Here is a 20,037-nt window from a genome sequence, read left to right on the forward strand (position 1 = left end):
TGTTTGAATATAAATATATTTTGTTCCATAACAGCACATAGAATTTTGCCCTGAAGAGCTTACAATTTATTTTTTTTGCTCGAGACAGAGCGAGATAAAGTAACTTGCCCAATGTCACAAGGAGAGGTGACAATGGGATTCAAACCAGTTTCAGATGCATCAATGGCAGTGTTCTTAAACACAAAGCTGCTCCTTTACCCCATATCAATACTACTACCTTCTTAATATTAAGCCACATTTTGCCCTCCAATGCTATAGGGTGATTTGATTGGAAAATATACCTTATGTTGTGGCCTGATTTTGTACTCCATGCTTTATAGGTATACAGTTATGTCTGGGACAGCCGATAAAATTCTAGAACATTTGCTAGAGACAATGAGGTTGGATTCAACTCTCAATAACCCAGAAGGTACGGTATCTATGGGCCTATACTCATTGTTCTTATGTCATTGTGTTAAACAGTGGTGAGAAGAAAATCCCTAATTCCTTTCTGAGTACATGGCACCTTGGGGAGGTTGGGGAACAGTAGTATTGCCTACAAGCCATCATGAGCTTTCGATCCAGTTTATGTTTTCCTGCTCTGTTGATCTCAGTGTATTATGGCTGTCATGACTACATTTCTATGGAAAGGGACATTTTAAGAGCAAATACTGGATTGGAATCTCAAAATAACCTGGGATTTGTTGTTGATGCTGCAGGTTTCACATGTCCCTTACTGATGTTTTCTTATGCTTTTTTCCGCACAGACTCCTTTGCTGGGGATTTCCTCTTGACACACAGTATATTCATGCCAACGACACAGTTGTGCCAAGCTTTGCTTCATCAGTATCCTGACATAAAACTCTAATCTTCTTAATGTGACACAGATTGGGATGGTGTTGATTTTGCAAATTAATTTATTGTATAGTAACCAGAATGGAGCATCAGGAGTTCTGAATGCATGATATAGGCTGATTTTAGGGTTATTTAAGTTTACTTTACTCATTGTTATCTACCATTCTCTTACCCATACTCCTGTGACAGAACCATAGAGGAATTTATATTAAGAGGTATTCTGGCATACAGTATGGCAACCCAACTTGTGTGTGTGGGTTGGGGCATTAAAGCTAAAAGAAACAGAGGTCACTATATAAAAGCCATAACTCTCTGATGACCAACTTTGCTTACAGTATATTGCATCCCAAGCTACTCAAAATAAAATTGGGTATAAACTCAAAGGATATGCAAGAATGGGGAACATTCTGCTAGGCATTGTTCTGTAGTAGCCAAGCTAGTAATTAAATTGATAAGTGGAATTTGTCCATGTAGGCTATGGCTCAGATCCACAAAAGGGTGCTAAACTTTGGCACGCCTTTACTCCCATTCATTTTACTCCCATAACTCCTTTTGTGGGTTTGGGCCTATGTTAAACTGTTTTATTTTAGTTAATGCTGTTGCCTTGAGGAGAGAATGTTGTTTACTGCTCCTTAGCTAAGCCAAGGCTATCTTATTAACATTGTGATAGTTAGAACCAGTTTGGAAAACGAATTCTATTTGATTGCCTCTTTAAATGTGTTCTTAAGCAATAGCAGTGGTGGGGGGCAGATCCTTCTGAAAATGAATATGTTTCCTCCAAAACAGTACAGGTTACTGTATGTTTGGGAAAGAGCTGGAAAATGTTTACTGGATATTTTTAGAGTGACAAACACAATGGCAATGGACTGAATGCTAATGCAAGTAGATCAAATTATTGCAAACTGTATGGTCTTAAAGTGCGAGTTCAAGGAGGAAAATCACATAACCACATATATATATATTTTTATTTAGAAAGAAAAAAGTGCAAATGCGTAGTCGCAATAAAAATTGAATTTTTTAATGTTAAATAGTGTAAAAATATCACATGAAACATTATGAATGAGTATCTGAATTAGAGCTTATCTGAGTAGTGTCCTGGTCTCTGTCTGTTCTCCGCTGGCTCTGAAAGCGTCCTTACACAGCGGCTTGGGTATTACTCCATTGTCAGGTGTCGACGTCCTCCTGCACTGTTGGTCATTGCTGGTCTAGGAGCTCGATGTTAACGCTGGTATTTCTGGCCACGCAGTGAGTGCCTTTTAACCTTTGGTGTCGGTGTACCTCTGCGCTTGCTGTAGCCTGGTGACGTCACTGCGGGTGCCCCTATTACGGAAATCAGTTTCCCATGAACACTCTCTGATTCAGTAGTTCAATAGTACAGCGTGTGCATCAGCGTCCCAGTGTCTCAAGGATTCTTCTGATCCTCTGCACAGATTACCTGTACCCGGAACAGCTACTGGAATTTACAGGTCTAAGCAGATTCCTATTCGGACTTCTATCATTTCCCTCCCCCCCCCCGGTCTAACCTGAACCTTATGACATAAACTAATGTAGTGACAATGTAGCTATTCTGGGTTTGAAGTCCTATACTTACACGGTGATCCCATAGATTGCTCTCGTTCAGATGAATTACAGTTACAGTAGGTGTTGAGAACAATTGAATCTCTGAGCTATAGCTCAAACTCCGACTGTTCACTAAAATCAAAAACAAACTATTTAATCAACAATTATGCCATAATATATACAAATGTATGTGTTGCTAATGTATCAAGAGCAACATCCTTGCGACCAAACTGAACATGGTACTGGTATGCCAAACTGAACATGGTACTGGTATAATGCGCAAATCGTTAATAAAAACGCGCCACACAACCGTTTATCTTGAAGATCATTCCGACTCAATTCACCATGTTGGCGTCACTATCGTGACATAGTGTGTTCCTAATGATTGCGAACCTTATGCAGTTTTGAAGCACCTCTAGGTAGGATATAGATCAGTATATAGATATTCCTGTAACACAAATACACATTACAACCAATAGATGGCTGTGTTCCTATATACTGTACGAACTGACTGCATCTTCTTGAAGACCCACTATTCACCATTGAGGAATTTTAAACACACTATTGTGTGTGTGTGTGTGTGTGTGTTTGTGTGTATATATATAATCACAAAAAGACAAAAGATAATGATACAGCGCCTCTAATATATCCTAAACAAAGCTGTGAAAGAATAACCTTAATGTGAATGCACTCAATGGGGTGGTAAGAAGCTAATAAAAACTATGAACCATATATTTCAAGGATAAAATTTTTGGTGGCTATGACAACATTTGTATTATTAAAAATGATAAAAATTAAAAAACAGTAAAAATATATTACCACAATACAAAAAAAAATTATTTGTACTAAAAAAATATTTAAAAAGTCCTTTGAAAAAATACTGTCCTGTTCCAAAATTAATGTCTCCAGGTGATTTGCAGCCCGTTTCAAGGGTTCACTACTCGCTGAGATACCTATGAAAAAGAAAAAAGAAAACAGGCGCACACCTAGTGCATTAACGTAGTAACAAGTGTTTAAACACTTGTTATTACATTTATGCACTAGGTGTGCGCCTGTTTTCTTTTTTCTTTTTCATATTTTTTGTATATTATGGCATAATTGTAGATTAAATAGTTTATTGTTTTTGCTTTTAGTGTACAGCTATAATTTGAGCTATAGCTCAGAGATTCAATTGTTCTCAACACCTAGCTGTAATTCATGTGAATGAGTGCAATCTATGGGATTTCTTGTGTCTCCCTGCCTAGGGAAACATTTGTGTTCTATGTCTCTATATATTCCCTTGCACCTCAGTAACGCTATAAACAGTTTAAGCGGTCGGACAACTGTTTTTCTCGATACTTACACGGTGGTCCAAGAGGGATCAAAAAAAGATTAATATCTGCACTCAGCCACAGAATTCCTAATACCATAAAGTAGACAGATAGTCTTCAAATAATGTCGGTTTTAATTGGTGTTAATACACCTGGGCTATATATCAGAAATCTGTCTGATATGACTGATAACTAAAAACTATGTGGTCACAACAAAATGTCTAAAAACATTAAAAAATAAAATTTAACTAACCAAATAGACTCACTAAGTGCAACATATATCCACGCAGTGTCAATTGTTACAAACCCCCAGTGGTATATTGAAACAATGTCAGTAGACAGATAGATATAGGGAGATCATCTGTTTTGTAACAATATCCCCTGAGAGCAATTGTCACAAACCACTTGGTTTGTATCAAGATAAGTAGATAAATAATCTTATGAATCCAAATGATGTCAGTATGGATGCCTCAATTAGTGTAAAGTATTAGGTCATAGCGGTGATTAGTAGCATATTCAGTGTTCACTGAATCATAGAAGAAGAGGTACCATTTAGTATTGGGAATGTATCCTTATGTCCCTGGCTGTTATCGAAGGGGGTTAATCATAATAGGGGGTAGTGATTCATTCAACTACAGTACAGTATGTCTGCATACATCTCTAACACAGCAGAGCAGATTCATACAATATGGTGTCATTCCAAACTTTTTTTACACCCTAGGTTCTCTCTATATTCAGCAAGTGTAGTGACTGATCAATTAGAAGGTACAATGTAACCCATGAAAGATCCCCTGTATTTATTAAAACGGGTAAAACTTAAGTCGATACTGTATATTTTCAATTGCATAGTACTTGCGCACATATTTTGCACTTGCAGAGAAAACCTATTTAAGCTGTAAGGTGATTACATATGTAGCCCCCTTTCCCCGTGACTAAGGGAACTACACATACTGAATACCTGTTTGGCGTACAGGAGGCCTAATCCTCCGCCACTGGGAGCCTGGGGTGATCGCGTTCTTTCAGTATATAGCGCCTCCACCTGAGGGGGATCCTAGCACTGCAGGATAAGCCCTCTTCAGGAAAAATAAAGTAATGAATAAAGATACACACACTGGTATGACTACCTATCTTTACTAACACATATCTATTACAAAATAACAATACAGCCCCACATACAGTACCCACACCATATACGCGCCCCGGTGAGATCCCCCAAAGTACTGAGGTGCCCTTGGGCACCTAACAACCCGGTGTCCACAGAACCAAGCTCACCCAAAGTGTGTGGGGTAGCGCTACCCCCTGTGTGTGGCTGTTGGTGCACGTGGGTACCTTCCTGGTCTCCGTCCAGACCAGGGTATGGGGAGATGATGAAACTGCAGAACCGCACAGTGATCCCACGACGCTGTCTACCGTATACTTTCTCTCCACCTGCTGCGTCCGCCTCTTGACGGAGCTCTGGTTGGAGGGTGTCCCTTAATGTCTATTTTGTGCCTGTGGTCTGGTCACCGACTGCAGGCCACACACCGCGTGGCGTCCGTTCGGCGGTAATACTCAATACCACTATCAGCACTAGCGTAGGGACTACGGGGAAGCATCCCTATTTGGGGCCTTCCCTACAGCAACCACAACCTGGAAGGGACTTAGGGCCTATATTGGGCCTCGGGGGGAAATCTGGCCTAATCCAGAAGCCACTGGCACCCGGACACTACCTTCTCCCTTGGTGTCCCTGCTCCAACTGTCAGCAACTGTCGCAACTGCCAGCAACATTCTATCCTGCATCTGTGGCTCTTTGCGCCCTATTGGCTCACCTGCCCATGTGGTTTTGCAGCCCCTGAGGCTGCTGGGACTTGTAGTCCCTAGGTCTCCACTGCGGAGCCTGCTCTAAGTTGGCCGCCACTCTCGCCCGTACTGCGCATGCAAAACAAAATGGTGGCCCCCACTGTCAGGTGCGCCACAGAGCTCCGGCGACTTGGTCGCCACACAGCCCTGCCCCTGACAGCCTGTAGCCTTACCGGAGCACTCCTTGCACCTATGTCGGGTCTGCCCACAGCGCTGGCAGCACCCGAGCAGATTTGCAGCCATCCCCCCACCCCACAGACCCAAAAGTAGGAGACACATACATATATACATATACACATACGTATGCTGCATTGCTGTGGATCTCTGTGTAAGTCTCCAAAGTCACTCTTAGCTACATGCCCCTCATAGAGTCAAAGTAACATCTGAACAGAAGGTATGTATCAGTCATGTTCACGCTAATAGTATAAAACCACCGCTATACAACCAGTTTGCAGGAGTGTGCTCTCAGGTGCGTCTGTCCCCACCACCCGGCGCCATCATCATGGCACCGGTTAAAACTCGATGACCGTTTCACGCTTCTTCAAAGGGGGGAGGAATGATGACAAGTTGAGGTATCTAAGCTTAAATAGCCCTGTCTATAGGGGCAGGGTAGGGGTGTGTCTAGAAGCTTAATTGAATTGAATTCATGTGAAGTCCACCTTAACAGCTGCTCAGGTTCCATGTGGAGCCCTCTGAAGTGAACGAGCCCGAAAAGGCAACGTATTCCCGTCACAAGAGGCAGAACATTCTGCGACTCGTTAGCCTGTGGGTGGCAGTCTATGGCAGACTACTAGATGCTGAACCAGGTGCCAAGATTTTCCTGGAGGTGAGTCATTTAATAGTTAAAGGAGAGCCCACCCTCAGTGCAGATCACATAATTAACCTCTGCTTTATACTGCTATTAATTCAGTGATAGTTGGGTGATAATACAGTATGAAAGGGCTGCAATTGAATGCTGCAGTTTCACAGTATTCAATGAGAACTACATACGCAGAAACATTGTAACATCAGAAACAAAACTAATTTATATATCGTTTTTTGGTTGGAATTGGAATCGTAATCAAAGAAAAATTAAGTTATATATAAACTACAACAAATAATGCAGTTTTATAGTAAAAAAAAATGTAAATGAAAAAAATAAAACTTACCCACTTCCAGTTAGTATTTCATACCCACTCATAATTATTTATTAATCACAATATGCAGTTTCTTGTTGATCACTAAAAAAAGGTGGCTGTAACCCCATATAAATATCCCCGTATAAAGCTAATCCTAATACAGAGGGCTACAAAATATAATTATTAAAGTTGAAATCCCATCAAATTGAACTAACTAATGGGATTTTAACTATCTGTTTCAAATATTCAAGAGTACCTTATGCCTAGCTTGTCTGTGTATATATCACCCACCCTGTATACAAGAACACTAGCTTCTGTATATAAACTACAGTACTTGGAGTAGGTGATACAAATCGGTGGTACTTAATGAATACCCAACATTAAATCTCAGGTGGCATATAAAACTACGTCACAGCAGAGCTTTTTTTTGTCCTAAATCAGCCTATTTCAGAGGCAGAGGAAAGATCTGTCTTCAGCTCATTCTGTACATCATTTCTAGCCAGGATATAGAACTTAAAAGTAATACTTTGATGTCAACTAGTTCATTTCTTCTTTCACAGAAACTTTCTGAACTCGTTAGTACAGATTCACGTCTCTCTGACTTTTTGAGGGAAAATGTCCAGGAACGGCGGAAGAACCGAACGTAAGTGCCAGGTTTAAAGTGTCCCACCCCATAGGTTTCCACATCCCCCCCACCCCTCTCGTAGTTAAGTACCCTTGAATAAGAAATCTGAGGCTTTAATAGCGCTGTTCACGTTTAATTTTAAATATGAAGAACTCATATCGGCAAAAATCATCATCATCAGATCTCCCCCAGTCCCCCTTAGCATGCTCAGATCTCTCCCCCAGACCTCCCGCTCACAACTCCCCCAGTACCCATCTCATCTCCCCAGATCTCCCTCTCAGCTGTCCGGGCGGTGTCTCCCAGCATGCTCTGGCATCGCATGTTCCCCCTGCCAAACTTTTCAATATGGCTGCGCGGCAGCACATGGCACCGCGTTGCCATGATAACGTGATGCCACCGCATTGCCATGACAACGTGATGCCACATGATGTCACGTAGCATCCCGTTGCCATAGCAATAGGGTGTCACGTAATGCGGTTATGTCACGTGGCGTTCCTGTTGGCATGGCAACGCGGTGCTATTTGATGCCACGCGGCCATATTGAGAAGGTATGCTGGGAAAAGATGCCGGGAGATGCTGATAAGACGCCACCCGCCGCCCCGGACAGGTGAGAGAATTAAGCACCGGTTCGGCGAACTTGTGAAATGTTAGTAACAGGTTCGCACGAACCGGTGCGAACCGGCAGAATCCCATCACTGCTCACGAGCCCCCTCTATTTCCCCTAGACTTCCCATGTATTTCTCTCACCTCCGTCTCACTCCCTCTCTTCCTCACTCACCCCCTCTCACTCTCACCCCTCCATCAATTACCCCACTCTCACTCAATCCCTCCCCACCTTGAATGTATTTCTCTCCCCTCCGTCTCTTACTCCCTGTTTTCCTCACTCACTCTTACCCCTCTTTTCCTCACTCACCCTCTCTTACCTCACTCTCCCCCCTCCATAAATTACCCCACTCTCACTCATTCCCCACCTCACACAATCCCCCCACAAAATACATACCAAAACAACTATCCACCAATACAAAAAACCTTCCCACCTCGCAAATACATACAAAACAAATCCCCAAATATATACAAACCCTCCATATACAAACAAAAAAACTTACCCCCAAATATATAAAACTCCCCCACCCCCAATTACATATATAAAAAAAAACACAGCCCAAATACATATATATTTAATAAATTACCTCCAAATACATACTGTATGTAAAAAAAAAACCCAACCCCTAAAAACATATATATATATATAAAAAAACACCCCAAATACATATTTAAAAAAAATCCGCCCCCAAATACATATAAACCCCTTAACCCCCAAATACATATAAACTCCACCCCCCAAATACATATAAAAACAACACCTCCCCCCAAATACATATAAAATACACACTTACCTTTGGGATGGTTTTAGGCCTCTGGCCGTATCGGGGGTCCGGCTGACAATCCTCTCGTTGCCGCTAGGTCTGGCTCTCGCCCAGCTGTGGGCCTCCTTCACTGACTGTCCCACGCCGAGCTTCTAATGCTGGTACGGGCCGGGCCTCCCTCTCATGCCGGTGCACGCCGGAATCTGAGCCCAGCATGTTTCCGGCACACGCTGACGTCAGAAGCTCGGCGTGGGACAGTCAGTGAGGGAGAGGCCCACAGCTGGAGGAGAGCAGGGCCCGGTGACTAGAGGACCAGCAGCAGGCGCACCCTGAAACTACCAGCCTGGGACACTGGTCCCGGCTCTCCCCCCCTATCGGTGGCTCTGGCTCCAGTCTTCAAGGACCACCACCAGGTGTCTCAATCAGTGGCTCAGTCAAAGACTGGGGGGGTTTTCATCTGTGAACACAAACGTTTATTACTTTATAGTTCGTTTATTCGGAACAAAAAAAAAGAGAAAGAAACAGAACAAGGAGGAGTCTTTTGGATCAAGTTTTTCTCGGGTTTGTCTTGTAAACAAAGTTTGGATTTCAAACCTGCCCATCACTACTTACTATTCTTTCTGTCAGGGGTGCTCAACTCCAGTCCTCAAGCCTCCCCCAACTTGTCAGGTTTTTATCACTGCTTCAGCCCAGGTGGCTCTATCAGTCCCTGCTTCACCACCTGTGCTGAAGCAGGGACTGATTGAGCCACCTGTGCTGAAGCTGGGATATCCTGGAAACTCATCCTGGAGTAGAGGAACTCTGGTCTATGGTATTCAGGTACTATATTCACTTACTTCTTTATCAGACCATGCTTATTAGTCTTTTTCTTCTAGTATGTACTGTAGTACACATTAATTGTGGTACGTCCAGAGTTGGACACGTGTGTTCCTATCTGTAAACATGTATGTCCTTCTTTCCCACTACACCTACAGAATGGAGATAAACAACGGGAATAACTCTCCCCACATAAAGGTATGTGAATCTAGGATACCCAGTCTCAGGAGTCACTATGTGAGTCTTGTAAACCTCTGTAAATGCCTTCAAATAAACTGGTTCCATTCGTATTTCTTTTTATGGAGATATTCTAGTACTTTTAGAGTTTTGAAGGTGCTGAATTGTTTGTGATACATGCATGGCTAAATATCTCCATTTTAAGGACTTTGGTGAAGATTAACTGAAGTGATAGGTATTATCCAAAAATCATGGCCTTTAATGAACGACAATTATTATTGCACTGAGCAGACTGCTTTGATATGACTCAGGTGGATATACTGTAAAGGAACAAATAACTCACCACCTCTAGGAATCTGAGATGACTGAATAGATTAAGGTTTGGTTGTGAGTAGAGATGGGCACATTTTTGGGGCAGGTTTAAATCCACAGCGGATCGGCCGGTTTCTTTTCGTCCGCGGATTTCCGTAGATCAATCTCAAAAAGGGCGATTTGCGTTTCGCCGTGTTTTTTTTTTTATTATCGCCAATACACTCTGCGGATTCCGCAATCCGTTAACGGATTTGTAGAGTGCAATCCGTGGATTTAGCAATCCTTTGGCGGATTCTTAAGAATCCGTGAACAGATTGTGTACAATGGTGGATTTTGATGAACCATGCAGATTAAAACCCACCACATCCATCCACGGATTTTACATAGCAAAACGGATTTTGGGGGTAAAATGATAGACAGTCCGGGAAACGGATTTGGGCAGATTTGCCCATCTCTAATTTTGGGGAAACAGCAGGGCCGCCGAGATGGGGGAGAGCTGGGTCTTGTGTCCCGGACCCGCTGCCTGGGGGGGGGCCCGGCCGGTGCTGCAAATTTCGCCCGACCTCTGGCCCCGGTTCTCAGCTGCCTGTAGGACCTTTTCTCTCTCTGTCACACATCGCTGAGCTTCCACTGCCAGCGCGCGATGGGGTTCTCTGACATCAGCGCGCCGGAAGTAAGCTTGGCCCAGCTTCCAGCATGTCAGAAAGCCCCATCAAGCACCGCTAGTGGAAGCTTGGCGGCGTGGGGCAGAGAGATGAAAAGTCCTGCAGGCAGCTGAGAGTTGGGGCCCAGCCGCGACCGGCAGCAGGGCTTGGCCAGAGGTCTGGGGAAATTTGCAGCACCAGCCGGCTGGCCGGGCCCCCCTCCAGCTAGCGGACTCCCGCAGACAGCGGGCCTGGCCTGACCCAAGGTAAGTTTGTATTTTTATATAGAAAAAAGGAAAAACCTGGGGCACTGCTAAATTGAAAATAGAGGCTGGTAGTAGGTAAAATCAGATCTATTAGGGCATATTAGCCAAAGGAATAAAACAGCACACATCCCCTGACGCGTTTCCTGCCTCTCAGGGCGCTTTTTCAAAGGGTGATTAGGTATGGTGAGGCAAGCAGTATATATAGTTCCTCCCATCGTCCAGGTGTAGTCAAGTATATATATTTATTTTTTTTGTATGTGGGAGAGATTATATATATTTGGGGGGTGAGGTTTTTTTGGTATGTATTTGGGGCTGGGAAGTTTTTTGCATTGGGGATGGAAAGTTTTTTGGTATATATTTGTGGGGGGAATTGTGTGAGGGAGTAGGGAATGAGTGAGCGTGGGGTAATTGACAGAGGCAGAGGAGAGAGGTGGTGAGTGAGGAAAAGACAGAGTAAGAGTGAAACGCAGGGGAGGGAAATACATGTGAGGCGGGGGGACAGGGATTGCGTGACAGTGGGGTAATTGATGGAGGGGCGTAGAGTGAGACGTGAGACTGAGAGAAATATATGGGAAGAGGGAGGAAAATAGAGTGGGCTCGCGAGGTGGGAAATGGGGGTCGCAACACTGCCGACAGGGGGGGGGAGCCCGGTCAGAACTGTAGTCCTGGGCCCTGGGAAACCTATCTGCGGCCGTGGGAAACAGAACCAGTTAACATGACTTTCATGGTCTGGGAGATGCTTGCTATTTAGATAGTGGTGGTTACAGGGCAGAGAGAGAAACATTTGGAGCGATAAGAGGTACACAAAGGTATGAAGTACTAGATGAGAGGAGAGCACAAGAAGGGGTAATAAAATGAGTATGAGAAAGACAGTGGCATTAGAAGAACACAATGCTGCAGAATTATTATGTGGAGAAGTCCACATTTGCTGCTGTATATAAGACTTTTCAGTTTTCATGCTGTCCTATTATATTCTGATGTATCTTTCTCAGACTCTACTTAGACAACTCTTCTCTGTCACTAGATTCGCAGCTATGAGAATCTTTTTTCTTGCCTGGAGGAGGATCAGCCTGGTAACACATACACAATTCGAGCCCATGACGAAGGTAAGGCAGTGACAATCATTATGGAGCCATGTAAGAGATGTGTGCAGAGGTATGCTAATGGAGACCGTTTAGGGTGAAATTAACAGAAGGCTTTATTGTCTGTTCCTTTAAACAACACAACAAACAAAAATATACATAAAACAACAGACACCTATCCCTGTGTAAGGGTTAACTGACTCTCCAGTCCCTATCTGTAAGGCTGGGGTGAAAGGCCATTACAGCATACCAACCCCAAAGTCTTAGCCGTACCTTAAAGTAGGTGGCCCTTCAGATCAGTGGTGTTCAGGTGTCTTGTGTGGTTGAGGGTCCAGCCTCTGGCAGGTTCCTGGGTCCTCTGTGTCCAGAAAAAGAAGTCTGGTCCCCTTGTGTCTTGCTTTCAATAAGCAGTTCTCCTGTGCACTCAAGACCTATTTCCTCTTGTAAGCACCCTTGTGTGCTGACGAAAATCTCCTTCTCTGTTTCCAGCAAGGTTTTTCTTATCCAACTTGATTACCCAGGTGGAGCTGGTTAATTGACTATCTCCAATCAACCAGCTCTCTGCTGGATTTTCAGAACACTAGCGGCAGTTTCTAAAACAGGGATAAGTCCCTTGTTACAAGCCAAAAGAAGATTCTCCTATGTGTTTCATTTAATACCAAATTAAGCAGAACAGACTCAAAAAGCCCATTGTACTTAACTAGAGAGAAATGAGAATAGAGAAATGGGACTCGTATACCGTTCCTTGTTCCTGCAATGCATAATTACATAGTACATAGAAGAAGTAATCCCCTAAAGCAGAGGTCTCCAAAGTACGGCCCGGGGGGCACATCATGCCCCCCACAAGATTTTATCCGGCCCGCAGCAACTTGAAATATATATATTTTTACTCATTATATATAATTTCCGAGTGTAAGCACGGCATCCTCTCTTTGTAATTGTCACATTTCTCTTTTGTTCTGAATCATATCATGCTGATTACCCCAAAAAGATTCAAATCAAAGTTAATAATTCATTTATAAAATATATAAATATATAAAAATATTTTTTTCATTGGTCCGCAAAAATGTGTAGCATATACGATGTGTCCCTCGTACTGAAAGGTTTGGAGACCACTGCTCTAAAGCAGTAATATTCAACCGTCTCCACAGGGAAACTGATGGCACCACAAATAGAATATTCCTTGCTTATCCCAACACTTGGTCTGGCTAAAGTTCCTCAAGGAAAGGAATGAAAAGGACTGCTATAGAGCCTGCCATATTCAATTTATACAATAGATTTCAGTTCCATAGAGTGGCCACGTTTTGTTTGTGAATATGTTTCCCTATTATAACTAACTCAGTCTAGTGCAGGAAGATTCATTATATGTGCCTCTTGTTCTAGTGCCTTATGACATCTATCAACCAGACCACTCTTGTATTACCACTAAGCTTCCAGTGAATGCCTCCGTGCAGGAAGTGACAACATCATTAACAATAACACATGGGTGCCATAAAGATAAAATCCTAGTCAAAGTGAACTCAACTGGAGGTGAGTATGGAGATGGTAACATGGGAGAAGATAAACTATAGGATGTAAATATATCTAATGAATTACATGGTGTCAGGACAGAGCAACTTAAAATCTACTATTTATTCATTATTTTCTTGAGTGGAAAGTTTTCTCTTTTTAGGAGATTCTAAATATTGAAGCAAACACTCATATTAGTAGGTTCCTGGCCTTGGAGTACAGCACAATGGGGCTATTTCTTAAGTAGATCCATGAACATCTTTGAATACAAATCTCTGCTTAAAACGTATACCTTTGGAACTTTCTGGAGCATGTGAGAATACAAAAATACCATTCACAATGACCTGTAGTTAGTCAACTGATCTTGGCTAGAGTATAACATTGCGTAGAGTTGCGTAGTTGGTAATACAGTATGTCCAGGTATTTCCAGTATAAATATTAAGCAAGGGCCACAACTTAATTCCTTTGGTTTCATTATTTCATCGACATTCATTTTTTAGGGTTATCTATAAAATGGAAAGGAAACACTAACTGAGACAAAGTATCCCGCTATATCCCCAATGTTGCGGTGCAAACGCTTACATTAACACTTACAATCAAAAGGAAGAAAGGACCAGAGGCCTATTAAATCTTCTTTGTTCACCAAAGGATGAAATAGTGACAAAGAGGCAGACAGAATTTATAGTCCATCAAATGAATTCCTTTTTTCACTCTTTTTTTCATTACAGTTGTATATAAAAAAATTATATATTCATACCCACACTCATTCTACAATTAGATGCTATAGCGACATACAGTAGGACCATATTTACTAAGCAGAGTTATTCCATAAGACACCTTACAGTCTATTTGCAAGGCTCATAATGCTGATATTGGTGACACTTAAGAGCACATGCTATACATAGCAAACTACTTTGATTTAAACACAAACATATGTTGGAGGAGACAATTACATAGAGAAGCTTAGGCGACATATTCCATTCCAGCTTTTAGCTGCATCAGTTTCTTAAATGTCTTCACAGATTTGTTAACCAGGCAGGTTTAAGCAAATTGAGACCTACAGCATGAGACTTTGTGCTGCAAGTGAAATAGGAAAGAATGTACCTAGCAACATATACGCAGACATGTATATATCCCATTATAATGTGTGTGCTCCTATTGACAATTCCCAGATGACAAATTGGAGTACACAGGGCAAACAGGTGCAGGATAAGGCCTCGGCCATGTTTACCGCTTGCTGACGGAAGCGTGCTGAGGCGTGCTCCCGCACAGCACTGAGCCCCTACAGCCGCAGTCGGCTTTAGTAGGGGCTCACCTGCGCTTCCGCGCGCTTGCGGAAGCGCAGGTCTTCCCCCGCTTGCCGGAGCGTCAGGCCGGTCACGTGAGCGGTTCGCCCAATGAGGGCGAACCAGCTCCGTGACGTCACTGGCCCGCGAACTAAGTGAAGCGCCCGCCCCCGGCCCGCCTCCTGACGGCCCGCTGACAGCGCGTTCGGTAAGCAACCGCAAGGCCAGGGAAAGCACCCGCTTTCTCTGCGCCTCAGCGCGCCTCAGCGCGCCTCAGCACGCCAGCAGGGAGCATGGCCGAGGCCTAAAACTTCCTCTCTTTGCTCCAGCTCTGCTCCAAAACCACCTTCATACATTTCACTCCTTATATCTTGTAATGTAAAATTCTATCACAGGCTTTTAAAGGTAATTACTGTTCTAGCACAATCACAGACTCTTTAAGACAAATACTGCTCTCGGGACACTTTCTTGAGCTCCATTTACATTCTGCTTGTGCTTGTCTCCTTGTCAGAACAAGTCTGTCTAAAGCACGAGGATACAGGTGTCTTCACTTCTTTGGGGGTCAACGAGAGACTTTTCATCTGCTATGCAAAAGCATTGGGCACTTTGGTGAGTGCACAGAGATGTCACTGCAAGAGGTTAAAGCATACACACATTACACAGAGAACCAAATATATTAAGCCTTAGTACAGCCCCTTCCTCCCCGAAAAGTATATTTTTATTTAACCTAACCTCAACTGTGGTGTACCCGAGGAGCTCATCTTGGGTTTTCTGACCTCTTGGGAGTTCCCAGTTCCCGATAAAAAAGGGATTCAATTTTATGTAGATTTGTTTAAAAAGTCACCAATAGAAATCCACAATGTAATCAGCCAATAACAACACAGTTTTCTATTGGCCGCTGGAGTGAGCCCTGACCCTGTGGCTATTTTCTGTCCAGCCGGTACCAGGGGGTTCCTGAAAGATGGGAACAATATCAGGTATGAACCGCCCCCCCCCTCACACCTCCCCCATTATAAAAATAATGTCAAGTAGCATAGATTTCTACTTTAGCTTCTTCAGTGCCAGAGGATCTTGCTACCTCCGTGACCAGGAAACCTTCAGCACTGGTGGATTACATAACCGCTTTACCAAATTATCACGTGATTCCTTCCGGGCTCCTGTCACCGGACGGTTCTCCCCTTCAGTATAGTTTGTGATGAGTGCCGATTGCATTTTAGGACACACAGAGCCTGTCACATTAAAGTCTCTTAAGTGATAGATTAAGATAAAAATTCAAGGTGGCAGAACCTGTTACCTTTTGTACTCTAAGGGCTAAGTATGAGTTTGATGATAGGTGAATGCATATATATGATAGGGATCTGAGGGGACTGGGCTTTTCAGAGGACAGACATACTGTACCTGTAGATAAGTAAATGTTCCACTTCTAGATCTGGATAAGATATTATGGAATGGATAATTTCTGCTTTAATTCCTCTATAGTAAATGATTTGGGACCATCAGATACAATACGTTCTCTTCTATTTTACCCTCACGGCCATTTTAGCTTCCAAGGGTTTCATGAATTTTTCATTGGGAAGACAGAGGCCAGATATATATTGCATTGCATTGCAATATATACCTGGCATCTTCCTTAGCACATGGCTAATGTGAGCTAGTGTTACTGGTATCTGTCGTATCCTGACGTTAGCTGGCTAACGCCACGTTAGCCGTATGCAAAAGAGGGGCCTAACTGGCATTGTTTTTGCATATATTTAGTTTTGTGGGTCCCCATTAAAAATGTAATGTGAGTAACACTGATTTAACGGAGCTTTGTGGATCTACCCCTTAGTGCGCTATTCTTGTAGACTTGTCCTGTATATAACCCATATTCCGGAGTTCCCTCAATGCACAACACTGTACAAATTAAGTAAAAATGTGTTGTGAATAAATAACAGCTCAGTGTCTTTAATGCTCTATCCAGACCCCTCACCCTGAACAAATGGGGCCAAACACCAGCAGCTACGATATCCTGGATCTTATAAGCGCAAAAGACCTTGCAAACCAAATGACAGAGTATGACTGGAACCTGTTTAACAGCATTCATCAGGTATTTATATTTTTAATGTCTTCTTTTCAAATGTAATCTGTAACAAATCAATCTTTTATTTACTCTTTCAGTCACGTGCAACATCTTGATCTTGCTGAACCAAGGGAAAGGGCAGTTATTTTGCAGCAGATACAATAGCTGGCCACATCCAACTAGGGCAAGAAGATCTCTCACAAATATTAGCTGCCACTTGGCTTGGGATTTATTAGCTAAGGAAAACCATCCAATTTATTCTATACCTCATACATATTGCATGTATGAACATGTGGAAAAGTCTAATGAGAGACTTCTTATGAGGAACATATATAGTATAAGGCTGCAACATTATTACGGGCTCTGAAGGAGGTCACATCAGATGAGTTATATACAATGCCATTGTTCAGTCTATCAGGGCCGTCACAAGATGTTGGGTAGGTGCAGGATAGGGGTGGATAAAAGAATAGGAAAGAGATGGGCACCAGGAACTTTTATAAAACAAAAATGTGTTTTATTGACATCCGTCCAAACAGTAACTTGCGGCAAACAATACATTTCAGTACTTCATCCCCTAATAGTTTCCATTCCTATTCTGGGGAGGTGCATAGCTTAGTGTAGTTGCCCATTAAAAGGAGAGAGTGGAAACAGCTTGCAGGGAGACTGATGGTGGTGGCAACCTGCTAGACAGGCAGATTCAGAAATGAAGGGATGCAGTGTAGGCAAACCCTGCGAGAACAGTGGCGGTCAGGCAACCCTGAGAACAGGAGAGTTGGCATCTCTCTCCCACAATCTTGGGTTTCCCGTTGCTTTAATAGGTGCTAACGTAGAAAGGGGCACATTCCTAACTGAAAACAATAAAGAATGACAGGACACATCTTAATACATATTTCTAAACACAAACCTACTGTATATACAGGACTCGCAGTGAGGACTACAATCAGGACCCTGAAGAATCTGTTTCTCGAATATTAGGGGTCTATATTTATGCTAAACTTGAAATCATACTGGACACCTAACAAGCTCCTATTGAACCCCCAAAATGACCACAACATATATATAAGCATATGAGTGTCACAGAGGAGTGCTACTGAGCATGGCAATATATATTTTAAAACCAGAGACAGAACATAAAACACAGACAAAGCTCAAAACTGAGCTTTGTCTGTGTTTTATGTTCTGTCTCTGGTTTTAAACTTGAAATCATACATCACATGATGGAGAGGGGAATAACGAGTGAGCCCACACATTTAACCCCTTAAGGCAATCAATCCTTTTACAGTTCTAGTAGTCCCCAAAGAGGGGGCTACATGAAGATACGAATCAAATAAAGCATGTGCACCAGGACACAATTATGGAGGAGGTTATGTATCAGTCTTTCAGGGGCAAACTGGAGAAAAAAATGCTGCACCAAATGTATCAAAGGAAAAGGTCTCATCGTAAGCAATGATTTTTTTTTGGCTTTGATAACTTTTTTTTTTTTTGCTCCAATTTAGTCCTGGTTTTGCCACTGGGAGACTTTGAGCCATAACCCTTTGAATCCAAAGCTTTTTTACAGCTGTGCTGAGACAAAAGATACACAACCAAGTGATCATTTTCTGATTAAATAACTTAACACACCCAACGGGCACTATTAGCTTGATAGGTGATGGATAGATAAATATATTTATTTATAGTTCACATGTTTATCTGGTGCTATTGAATAAGTCTTCAAAAAATAGCTTTGAAAGGAAGAAATATCACAAGATGTTAATAGCTTTTTTTTCATTCATATTTTCACATATTAATGCAAATACAAATACGTTTTATGCTTTGATAAATGGAATCATAAATTATGAATTGGACTCTAGCGAGTCATGTACAGTATATAAATAATAAAATCAGACCAGCAAAGCTTTTCTGGGAATCTGAGAGATCTTACTAGGTAAATCATTTAGAAAACTATACTGGTGGCGGTTTCAACACAGTTAAAAACTGAAACAGTTACATATAAATAGATTAAACAATAGATTGATTTTGTTACTCAGTTGAATGTTAACTTCCCCTAAACGTTTTTGGGGGCATAAATAAGGACTACAATATTATTTAACTATTCTGTAGTATTAAAATAAAATGCAGCCGGATGTCAGTATGAATAAATGAGAGCCTATTTTGGTGAATCAGTAAAAGAAATCTCAGAATTGGTAAACATGGATTTTACAAACTGTTTCTACACAATAATATACCCAGTATTAATAATCAAAAGTTAATCCTTACTGCACTCCTTCCACATATCTCTGGTGTTTCTCTGATCGTAGCTTGTTGGTGCTGGCCAGAGGGATGTCCCAGAATCTCCCCTCCACCATCAAACAATGAATATCAAAAACAAATCTCCTCGATACCTAAATATTACACCTGAAGAAAGGGGTTCCCCCAAAATGTTGTGTGTTTGGTAAATAATTGTGCAAATAAATGTTTGAAAGACTCAACTAAGACTTGTGATTGAACAGTGCGGTGAACAAGAAGAGATTTTTTTTGATATTCAGTATTAATAATCAAACAGATATATTTATGATTAGTTGGTCAAACATACAGTATGTCTTATTTATTTCTATCTTGCAACCAAGCCAGCCTCGGCTTCTTATATCTATCTGAAAAACAAAATCAGTCCTAATCTAAATAAACAAATCGTGTAACCAAAATAGTATGCGGATAATCACTCACTAGCTATAAATGTGCTAAAAGTACACTAATTACAGAATAAGATATTACAATAGTGCATAAAACTTTTTTCAGACCAAAAAAAGAGGAGGACTTTAATAAAGAATCCAAATACTTCAGTGAAAAGTCTTAGGGATAATATCCAAATATTATGGGACCCCAGAACGGCACATTTATCACACACTGATCACATGGAGTGTTTTCTTCTGAAATAAGTTAATCGCTTATGATCTGTATGGGTGTAGGAGGATATCACTTTGTGAAATCACTGCAGCCACTTGGACTGACCTGATCCCCAAATTAGCCTAAAGAGTAATTAGAGAGGCGTAGGTGGCTCCATAGGGTAACATCTTTATGTATTGCATGGAATAGAAATAGAGCAGATCTACTCACAAATGTTTTGAACACAAAGCACTGTTCAGTGTCAATAAGGGTAGTGGGTTGTATGGGTTTTGGCGGTGTAGGTAATGCTGATAGCGTCCTCGTCCGTATCTCTGCATAGCTCCTCATCATATAACAGACCAACGCTTGGC

General features: G+C 42.1%; 1 protein-coding gene and 1 long non-coding RNA gene across 5 annotated transcripts in view; one reads left to right on the plus strand and one right to left on the minus strand.

The window, feature by feature from the left end:
• RAPGEF3 (Rap guanine nucleotide exchange factor 3) overlaps positions 1-20,037 on the plus strand; it is a 92,808-nt gene that overhangs the window by 58,852 nt on the left and 13,919 nt on the right. For all 4 annotated transcript variants that reach the window (XM_075591698.1, XM_075591695.1, XM_075591697.1 and 1 more), the window contains exons 11-19: positions 321-409; positions 747-825; positions 6,219-6,369; positions 7,222-7,304; positions 9,628-9,667; positions 11,893-11,974; positions 13,334-13,480; positions 15,257-15,354; positions 16,706-16,831. In XM_075591698.1, the coding sequence (XP_075447813.1) occupies positions 321-409; positions 747-825; positions 6,219-6,369; positions 7,222-7,304; positions 9,628-9,667; positions 11,893-11,974; positions 13,334-13,480; positions 15,257-15,354; positions 16,706-16,831 (895 nt within the window). The remainder of the gene's footprint in view (positions 1-320; positions 410-746; positions 826-6,218; positions 6,370-7,221; positions 7,305-9,627; positions 9,668-11,892; positions 11,975-13,333; positions 13,481-15,256; positions 15,355-16,705; positions 16,832-20,037) is intronic.
• On the minus strand, positions 1,823-5,426 carry LOC142489986 (uncharacterized). The gene is made up of 3 exons (XR_012799969.1): positions 4,977-5,426; positions 4,663-4,777; positions 1,823-2,154 (listed from the first exon to the last, which is right to left on the minus strand). It is a non-coding gene; the product is annotated as an uncharacterized LOC142489986 (long non-coding RNA).

This window comes from Ascaphus truei, chromosome 3 (genome assembly GCF_040206685.1).
Source record: "Ascaphus truei isolate aAscTru1 chromosome 3, aAscTru1.hap1, whole genome shotgun sequence".
Classification (NCBI taxonomy): Eukaryota; Metazoa; Chordata; class Amphibia; order Anura; family Ascaphidae; genus Ascaphus; species Ascaphus truei.